Genomic DNA, 10,885 nt, shown 5'->3' on the forward strand with positions numbered 1-10,885 from the left:
AAAGGAATGAGTAAGATGATTCAAACATTCCTTTGAAAGTGGAAAGGCTCAAGAATAACTTAAAGGGAAAACAAAAGACAAATAAGGAGGCTTTGCACTACCAAACATCAAGACAACTTCAGAGCTACAGTAATTAAAATATGTAGAAAATAGGCCCCGAATTATCTGGAAACTTAGTTTATGACACAGGTAGTTTTACACATAATTGGGTAGATCATTCAATAGTATTAAATGAGTTAACTCATTATTTGATTGGAGTTTTTCCTTTCAGCAAAATTCTATGCAATTGAAAAGTTAGACCATTACATTTGGCACAAATCTAAGAAATTTGATAATATCCAGGTTTGCCAAAGTATAAGAAAACAGGTATTCTTAAACACTGTCCACATAAGAATAGATATTACATCCACTTTGAGGTATAATTTGGTGGTTATATATCAACTAGTGATCTTAGTTGCAAGAAAAAGGGTAGCTCCTAGAATCTAGAGAATCTGAGAACCAAGTTTGGAGTCTACACAGCCAAAACTGATGCTCTAAACCATAGTGCACAACTGAATATGCGATTATCACTGTCAGTGGGCACAAACACCACAGCTTCCATGGCCAGCTATACCCTGTACCCTACTGCTACATGTAATTGTCATTGCTGCTGCTGTCTTACCAAAATGGAGTCTACCTTACCCTGCTTTTTCCCATCACCAGCTTCCAATTCAAAATCTGGAATAAGTACTTCTGACTGGTATAATCTAGGTTCTATGTCCAAGAATTAGGTGCAAGGGAGCCTGGGAATGTGAGTATCTGGCATTTCAGCTTTTCTTTTTTTAGGAGGAAATAGATTGTATCTCCAAAGGTGGGAGTTTTACAAACATAGTTCTGGGTTTCAGACACTAGGATCGCACAAAGAATGACATTATGCCCACAACAGTGGTATACATTAAAATTATAAATACTTATTACTCTTTAACTCCAGAATTCCATTGTAAGGAACTTGTCCTAAAAACATATTCTTATGACCATGCAAGAGAGTTCATCACATCACAGTCTGTAATAGCAAAAAAATTAAAATCAATAAGGGAGAGGTTCAGAAGGAGAAAAATAAATACCATATGCTAACACATATATATGGAATCTAAAAAAAAAAAAGTTCTGAAGAAACTAGGGGCAGGATAGGAATAAAGACGCAGACGTAGAGAATGGACTTGAGGACATGGGGAGGGGGAAGGATAAGCTGGGACGAAGTGAGAGTGGCATGGACTTATATATACTGCCAAATGTAAAATAGACAGCTAGTGGGAAGCAGCCGCATAACACAGGGAGATCAGCTCGGTGCTTTATAACCACCTAGAGGAGTGGGATAGGGAGGGTGGGAGGGAGACGCAAGAGGGAGGAGATATAGGGGTATATGTATATGTATAGATGATTCACTTTGTTATGCAGCAGAAACTAACACAACATTGTAAAGCAACTATACTCCAATAAAGATGTTAAAATAAATAAATAAAAATAAGGGACTGGTTAAATAAATTATGGCATTTTTTATATGAGAATAACATGCAGCTGATAAAATATTTATTGAATGAATACTCACTGTGTGCCAGGAACCATGTTATGCACTGGGAATACCATGGTAAACAAAATGGACAATAGTCTGAATGAGGTACCAATATTTTTTTTAAATGCTTAAAATATATTAAGTGGTTTAAAAAATTACTATGACTCCACTGGGAAAAAAATTAGACATCTAGGTATGTTTGTGTACATACACAGAGAAAACTATTAGTTATCTCTGGAGAGCGGGAATGGACAGGGGTGCATTCTTTCTGATGTCCTGAGTTTTTTGCCTCTTTAAAATTTTTAAATAATTTTTATAATTTAAAATGGGGAAATTTTATTTTTTAAATGACACAAATTGTATACCTTAAAAAAAAAAACCCCGAGAACCCACTGGAGACTATAGGGTTTCCTTCTGGAGTGAAGAAAATGTTCTAAAATCTAAAACAATGGTGATTGTTAAACTACTCAGGAAATTTTAAGGGCAAATTTTATGTATGGTATGGAATTACATCTTAATAAAGCTGTTAAGGGGGAACAGGGCAAGTGATCTGCAGGCTTACATGGGAGCCAACCTTGATTTAAGATCCAAATTATCAATAGTTTGACATCTGATGTTTTAAATTTAAAATGTAGGTGAATTTTGCCTTCTACTCTAAAACATATCCATAGTTTTAGTTCCAAAAATCTTTATAAAAAATTAGCTTGGGTTGGAAGCCATTATTTATCCCCTGGTTCTCCCATCGCAGAGGGTATTTTGACATAACTTATCTCAGGAGGAAAGGATTCCTTAGAAAACCAATAATAAGAATTCTGTTTCTCCCTGAATAATTAATGAGCACCTACTATGTTTGAGGCATTAAGTATGTGGCTGTGTCCAGCAGGGAACTTGCAATTTTGGGGAGAAGGGGTTGAGAAAGAGAAAGTGATTTAAAGAGTATTTTTAAAGTACATGATAGGGTTTAAAAAATAATTTTTGGATTAAAAAACACTGGTGAGTCTATTCTGATAAAAACACACATTTGAAAAATAGAATTATATTTTGCAATTGGCTTTTTTCCACTTAACTATTTTCAGCATCCCCAGAGGATGTTCCTTTGGAAACATGGTGAGAGGTTTGCAAGTTCACCCCAGGATTTTCAAGACTGACACTAGTGGTGGTAAATCTGCTCTATCAGTTAGCACCTGGTTGAACCTACCTCAGTTTCCTCATCTATCAAATAGGGATAATAATAGTACCTACACCTCATAGGGTTGCAGTGAAGATTACATGAGTTAATCCGTGCAAAGCACTCAACATGGTGCCTGGCATAAATACCAACTTTTCTTACTGTGTGATGCTCATCATGATTAACATGGTCAGTTCTATGTACCAAACAGTCACCCTGAATCAAAACACCAGCTCCTTGATGAGAAAGGCACAGAACCCAAGCAAAGAAAGTCTTAAAGTTTTATTACTGCCAAGAAGGAAGCCCTGTAAAATTAAACTGTGCTTCCAATTAGGAAGACAATACTACTAAGAAATTAAACTCCTTTAATTAACTTATAAATCTAATGTAGTGGTTCTGAACCAGGGGCAATTTTGCCCCCCACAGGAGACATTTAGCAATATCTGGAGACATTTTTGGTAGTCACAAGTGAAGGGGCTGCTGCTACTGGCTGGCATCTAGTGGGTAGAGACCAAAGATGCTACTAAACATTCCACAGTGCACGGGACAGCTTCCCACAACAAAGAATTATCTGGCCCAAAGAAATCCTGATCTAATGCAATCCTGGATAAGATGATTCTAAAATTCACTTGGAGGACTAAATGGTCACAACAGACATGAACTTTTGGGGAAAAAAAAAGTGAGAAGAGGTATTTGCTCGAATAGATACCAAAAAAAAAAATACTATCAAACCACAAAAATAAGACAGTCAAATTCTGACATTGAGAATACACAAATCAATGAAACATAAAAAAAAACCCAGAAATAGATCCAAGTGCTTAAAATAATCTGGTATAAAAAATGTGTTTCAGATAAATGGAGAAAAATAATTATTTAAGAAATGATTCCCAGACAAATGATTAAAATCATATATTATAAATTCTAATATCCAGAATGTTTCCCTCATACATCTGCAATCAGGATGCATCTAATAGTATATACATTTCAAGCGGTAGTTTCTTTTTTCTTGAAAAGCTGTTCTTAAACTGACAGCAAGTCTTAGATTCAGTGTTGTCTTAGAAATAAGGCAATACAGTATATGGAAAATGGTAAGCATACTTCATGCTATATAAAGCATTTCAGATGAATTAAAGAAATAAATGTTAAAAATGAGATAGTCAATGAACAATAATAAGTAAATAATAGGAAAATAATCTCAGGACAGGAAATATCTTTCTCAACATAAAACAAAGAAAAAAATAAAGAAAAAAGATGCACAAATACACATGTAAAATGTAAAACTTCATTAAATAAAACATCACAAACTACAGATTTCTAAATTTAGTGCAGTCCCAATTTTAAAAGTAAAAATTATTTGGAAGTTGACCAAGTGATTTTTAAAGTTATTTGAAAGAATAAATATGCAAAATTAGCCAGAAAAATTCTAAAAAAGAAGAGCAATGAAAAGTTTCCTCTGCTTATTATTAAAACAGCATGTAACAAGGTCAAAATACAAAGTCCACAAATAGACACAAAGGTTATTAGTTGATAAAGGTAATATTTCAAACCACTGGGGAAAAAGGACAGATAATTCAATCAATGATGTTGGGACAACTAGCTAACCATCTGGAGAGAAAAATATTAGATTACCATTCTATTCTTTTTTTTTCTATTCTTTTTTTTGAAACTAATTCCAGGTGGATTAATGACAAAAAATATTTATAATCTTAGGAGTGAGGAAAGTCTTTCTAAGTATGACAACAAAGACAGAAATCATAAAGGAAAAGGGTGACAGAATTGACTATGTAAAAATTTAAAACCTCTGTAAAGAAAACCAAAGAAATCAAAAGTGGGGAAAAATATGTAAAATGTATGACACAGGGGTAGTTTCCTAGTACAAATTACTACAAACTGGCTGGCTTAAAACAACATCCTCTCACAGTTTTGGAGGCTCAGAAGTCCAAAATCAAGGTGTCTGCAGGACCATGCTCTCTCCAAGGCTCTAGGGGAGAATCTGTTCTGTGCCCTTCTCTTAGCTTCTGGTGTCATGAGCAATTCCTGGTGTTCCTTGATTTGCAGCTGCATAACTCCCTCTGTCTTCACATCTTCTTATAAGGATACTAGTCATATAGGACTAAGGGTCCACCCTACTCTATGCTCTCATCTTCACTGATTACATCTGCAATGACTCGATTTTCAAATAAGGTCACATTCTGTAGTGGTGGGGGGGACTTCAACACATCTTTTTGGAGGACCCAATCCAACCTATAAAAAGTCTTTACTATGTGAGTAAAACTGACAAATTAGTAAACACACAAACAGAAACCCAATAGGATAAGAACAGGCAATTCACGCACACACCCTACGTGTGTATATATGTGTATATATGTGTATATATATATATATATACATATATATATATATATATATATACACACATACATATGGAGAGAGAGAGAGAGATCTCCAATAAACATGTGCAAGACGTCCAGCTCTCCTACATGCCGAGCACACACTCTGATCTCCAACCTCACTAGATGCTCCTCCTCCCCTTGCCTTCCCCTGGGCCAGGCACTGTGGCATGCTCTAGGGCTAGATCCTGGATGCTCTTCCTCTTGTAGACTGTCAACCTAGATGAACTCTTCTAGGTCAATGACTTTACAACTTATGTGCTAATGACACCAAACTAGTCAGGACTTCTCCCCTGGCTTCCAAACTCAGTACAAACCTTATACCTTGCATCTCCAGTTGGCTCTCCCACAGGCATCTTAAATTTAACACCTTTTAAAGAGAACTCTTGAATCTTTCCTCCAACCCTGTTCCTCCCCAAGTCTTCCCCACTTCAATGACTGACACCAACTTGCATCCAGTTGTTCAGGCCAAAACCAGGGCATCATTTTTGATTTCTCCCTTTCCCTCATTAACCACATCCAAAGATCAGGATTTACTTTATAAATGCCTTCCATATCTCTCCAGTCTTCCGGTTGCACCACCTACAAAGCTACAATTATCTCTGGTCTGGACTACTAATGAAACCTCCAAGACTGATCTCCCTGATCCACTTTTGTCCCCTTATAGTAAGGTGAAGCTGGTTTGTTTGGGACAGTTTCAGTTTTCACCTGTTGCTTGATACCCGGTCCAGTTAGTAACTCCTTCCATTTGCAAAAGAATCCCCATTTGGATGACAAATTATATGGTCACCCTGCCTTACAGTCTTTTCTTCTCACAGTAGCTAAAGTCACTTGTTTTTTTTTTTTGCGGTACGTGGGCCTCTCACTCTTGTGGCCTCTCCTGTCACGAAGCACAGGCTCCGGACGCGCAGGCTCAGCGGCCATGGCTCACGGGCCCAGCCGTTATGCGGCATGTGGGAGCTTCCCGGACCGGGGCACAAACCCGTGTCCCCTGCATTGGCAGGCGGACTCTCAACCACTGCGCCACCAGGGAAGCCCCTAAAGTCACCTTTTTTTTTTTTTTTTTTTTTATGCGTTACGCGGGCCTCTCACTGTTGTGGCCTCTCCCGTTGCGGAGGACAGGCTCCGGACGCGCAGGCTCAGCGGCCATGGCTCACGGGCCCAGCCGCTCCGCGGCATGTGGGATCTTCCCAGACCGGGGCACGAACCCGTGTCCCCTGCATCGGCAGGCGGACTCTCAACCACTGCGCCACCAGGGAAGCCCCTAAAGTCACCTTTTAAAAGTGTAAATCAGATCATGTTTTTCCCCTGCTAAAAACCCTTCAAAGATTTCTTATTACATAAGAATAAATCCAAGTTCCTTACTGTGGTCTAGAAGGTCCTATATAACCTAGCCCACCTACTTCTCATCTCTTCCAACTCTGTCCTTCACTCACATTCTAGCCCCACTGGCCTTTTGATTCTTCCAATTAGTCATGCCCCTTCCAAATTCCAAGCCTTTGTTTTTGCTGCACCCTTTACTGCTACTTTATTCCCCAAGATCTTCTCATAACAAATCTGTCATTTTGTTCTCTTATCAAATATTAACTCTTCAGAAAGGCCTTCTTTGAAGACGCAATCTAACGCTCCCAACCCCACCCAAGTTATTCTCTATTATATTGTTCACTTATTTGTTAGTTTATTGCTCTTATTTCTTCACTAGAATGTAGGTCCATTGTCATCCTGTTCACCTTTGGTACCCAAGGTCAGGGCATGTGCTCAATATGTATTTAATGAGAGAATGAATCACAACCCACAACCATAGAAAAAATTAAAACCATGACAGCTCACAAAATCTGGCTATCAAATCAGCAAATATTAAAAGAACAAAAATTCCTTACTTTTCTTCCTAACACTCTGACATGACATTTATGTGATTGTTTATTCTTTGTCTCCCTCTGACTAAAGTGAAATCTCCACAAAAACAGGGACTTGGTTTTGTTACACAGCCGTACTCTTAGCAACTACAAGAGTGCCTGGCATATAGTAAGTGTTCAATAAATATTTACATACTGAATAAACTGACAGTATCTAGGGGTAGATATGGACTAGGTAGTGAAGAAAGGGGTACGGTGAAAATATAATTGGTGCACGATTTCTGTAGGAAATATGACAATATATATCAAAAGCCCTCCAAAGAGGGCATACCTTTAGACTCAGCAATCTCACTTCTAAGAGGAACTTATCCTAAAACAAACAAACAAAGGTACAAAGATTATTTATGAGGAAATTTCTGAGTTGTTTATAATAGAGAAAATTTAGAAATGGCAGCATAATATCCATTTATAGGAAAAGAGAAATGTAATTATAAATCTGTACAATGAAATACATTAAAAATATTGGTGATGTGTATTTATTGATGCAGAAAGAGATAAAAAGTATATTAAAAGAAAAGGCAAACTGAAAACAATGAAGTATAGCAAGACTTCATTTTTGCAAAAACATATGGGGATGACACATGGCTATGTATGAGTGCACACTGGTATTTACAAATAAAAGTTTAGCCAGGCATACTTCAAAATGTTAACATTGGTTATTTTTGGATAGCGAGATTAAGGGCAATTAAATTTTTTTCTATAAACATTTCTCAATTTTTTGTAATTAGGGCAACCAAAATTATCTGAATATATTCTGCTTTTATAAGTAGGGGGGGAAAAAAAGCAATAAATATTATAAAAAAACACAGACACATTTCATCAACTTACTGAAGACTAAAGCCCAGGTTAAGAGCCAGAAGTTCAGAAACATCAACTTCAGCATTGGAGATGGGTTTCTGATTTCCTGAATTCAAGCAAGTTGTTTCCCCTCAGTCAATATTTGTAAAAAAGAAAAAAAAATTACAAAACTTGTTTCTTTCATTTCATTGCTTCCCAAGCTTGAGAAACAGCACAAAGTGTAGCAAAAGCTATCATTTATGCTGGCATTTTCCTTGCATTGCTTCATTAAAAACCTTTTAATGGTCCTGCCAGGTAGGTATTAATGTTCTCAAATGCAAAAGCTGAGAGAGATGACAGAACTTGCCAAAGCTCACACAGCTGTTGGGGGCGGGGGGGGGGGGGGGGGGGGGAGGCGGGGGAGTTCCAAGTTCCGTATTTAAACAGAGGTTTCTCTGACCTCAGGGCCTTGAGGAAAAGCTGGACAAAGGCGCTTGAGGCTTTATAACCTTGCTCTCTCAATGCCTCTGATCTTTTGTGTGGTTATCATACCACCCTTATCTAACTTGCAAGAAAGATAAAAGGAGAACCAGCCCAGAGTTTTTAGAAAGGTGGAGTAAGTCTCTGGAGAAGCAAGATTTACACTGGGTACTACTCTGGAACTTGCCCTTCATTTCTCTTCAACTCGAAAAGCTCCAAATCAAAATGCTTGGTTGGGTGGTCACAAGGGAGGGGAGGGGGGCAGTTTGAGAGTGCCCCTATGTATGTGTGTGAAGGGTCACAACACACGCGACAGACTGGGATAAGGATGACATCTGGGCACCTGAAGAAGGAAGCTGACTCAGGATGAGGGAAGATGGATACCACTTGGGAGCAAAGGACAAAGTTAGTAGGAAGGACAAATTAAAGGGGGATTGAGAGAAGGAGGAATAGGAAAGAGGAGGAACTGGGAGGAGATGCAGTTGGGAGTTATTCTGCAGTATTTTTTTCTTCCACCTCTTTTCTTTCTGTATTCTTTCCCTTGATTATCTCGATCACAATTAGACCTTCGATGCTCCTTTCTGTTTAGATGGTTACCAAATCTTTCCAGTCCTGACTTTTCTCCAGAGTTCAAGTCCTCTGCGGTTCAAACTGAATGCAGCATTCCCTCCACCCCAAGCCTGCTCCTACTGTATTTGCTCTCATCGTCAAACATCCATCTGAACTGCTCGCTCTCCCATTCCGTCAACCATTCTTTCATCCAACAAATATTTATTGTGGATCTAGTATGTCCCCCACACTGTCACAGCACTAGGGACATCCATTCACTTCCCAAGTTGGGTCACTTTTACCTTGAAAATCTTTTGTCTGTCCATCTCATCTAAATTCTTTACTGAAATTTATTGAGGATCCCTCTTGCTTGAATCATGGCAACATAGCACTATAAGTTAATTGGTTTTGCATGCCATTTATTCTACAGTGACCTCCTAGATTTAGCACTATACCTGAAGTGGCTCACAGTGGAGGCTTAGGGACTACAAACAATGGGAAGCGGATTGGAGAAGCAGAAGCTAGATTTATCTTGATGAAGTATTTGCAAAGGAAGAAAGGGGTTTACAAATAACATCAGTGTGACAATTCTGTTATTTATGGGGTGTGGCTTTGGGAGGCTGGGAAGACTGTTGGAAGTCTGATGCTGGGTGTCTCCTGATAGAAAGCCTCGCCCACCTCCCATCCCTTGAGTACTCAATAGCCACTTGTTGATTATATCACCTTCTATGACAGAAGCCGCGAATGTTGTGTTCTCCATCGCATCCCCAGCTCTTAGAACATCAGGCCCATAGTAGGGGTTCAATAAATATCTGTGGAGGATTCTAGAAAGGCAGGGACCATAGATGTTTTATTCACTACCTTAGGAAGAAGGACAAAGAGACTGAGGGAAAAAGAAATCGTGCAAGATGTTTCCCTCCTTATTCCTTTAGAGCCTGGTAAATGTTTCCTAAGAGAAATAAACGGCCCTCCTGCACAACTCCAAAATCGGGCCCCTCGCTCGGCTGCCAGGCCCTGGAGCGCGGCCACCATCTGGCCCAGGCCCCAGCTTCCCTCCCTCCCCGCCCGGGCTCCTGTTACCTCCCTGCATACATCTGTACCCACCACAAGCCAAACAATTACACGCTCCCGCGTCCCCGCCTAGAGGTCCGGGACTACCCCCAGGACCCTGCGTGCCCCCGGGCCCCCCGGCCGCCACCCCCGCCAAGGCTCGGGGAAGCGCACGGCCCGGCCTGAGACCGCCGCCCGCTGTGGGCTCCTGCACCCCCCGCACCCGGACCTCGTCCATGTGCTCGGCGGCCACTCTTCAGCCTCAGCCCGCTCGGGCTTGAGTGCGGAGCCCGGGAGGCCCGGCCTCCCGACCCGGGCCAGCCGCACTCCTCAGGGTAGAACACGACAGGAAGGCGGCAAGGCGGGAAGCGGTTGCAGCTGTGAGGCGCCCAGGGGCGGGCGGCGGGGCCGCCGGAGCCAACGGGCCGGGCCGAGGGTGGCCCGAGCGGAGGCGGCGCTCCGGTCGCGGCGGGGTTCGGGAAGCGGCGGCTCGCTCACTCACCACGGTCCGGCGGGGCAGCGCGCCGGTGGTCCGGGACAGGGCCCGGCGGAGCCTCCGCGCCCGGCCCGAGCGGGTCCCCCCGGAGCTCTCGGAGCCGCTGTCGTCCGAGATCACGATGAAGTCCTCCATGGCTGCGGGTCCCGGCCGAGCCAGCGCGCGGACGGCCGGCAACCCGGGAGGTGGCAGCGGCGGCGTTGACTTCGGTTACTGCTGCTGAGGCGGCGGCGGCGGCGACGGCGACGGCGACGACAACGACAACCGGGGCCATCACCCCGACTGCCCCGCCCCGATCCCCGCCCCGATCCCCGCCCCGTCGGCCCCTTCCCGCCCCTCCGGAGCACCGCCCCCTGGCGGCGGGCGGCGGGCGGCGGGCGGCGGGCGGCTCCGGCCGGTAGGGCCGCGGTCACGGTTTTTGGCGGTGGCACTCGTTCTCCCTTCCCGGAAAGCGAGAGAAAATCAAGTCGCAGCCGGCTTGGGCCGGTGTTGGGGACGGCCGTGCGG

At 42.1% G+C, this 10,885-nt stretch overlaps 1 protein-coding gene across 4 annotated transcripts in view; it reads right to left on the reverse strand.

Annotated features, from left to right (window-relative positions):
- The window catches only part of SIMC1 (SUMO interacting motifs containing 1), a 98,484-nt gene extending 87,795 nt beyond the window's left edge, over positions 1–10,689 (reverse strand). The window contains exon 1 of one of the 4 annotated variants that reach the window (XM_032628920.1): positions 10,385–10,689. In XM_032628920.1, the coding sequence (XP_032484811.1) occupies positions 10,385–10,513 (129 nt within the window). In that variant the 5' untranslated portion in view covers positions 10,514–10,689. The remainder of the gene's footprint in view (positions 1–10,384) is intronic. The other 3 variants (XM_032628924.1, XM_032628922.1, XM_032628921.1) reach the window with 3 other exon arrangements.
- Positions 10,690–10,885: the final 196 nt, after the last annotated feature.

Source organism: Phocoena sinus, chromosome 3 (genome assembly GCF_008692025.1).
Source record: "Phocoena sinus isolate mPhoSin1 chromosome 3, mPhoSin1.pri, whole genome shotgun sequence".
In the NCBI taxonomy this organism is placed as follows: Eukaryota; Metazoa; Chordata; class Mammalia; order Artiodactyla; family Phocoenidae; genus Phocoena; species Phocoena sinus.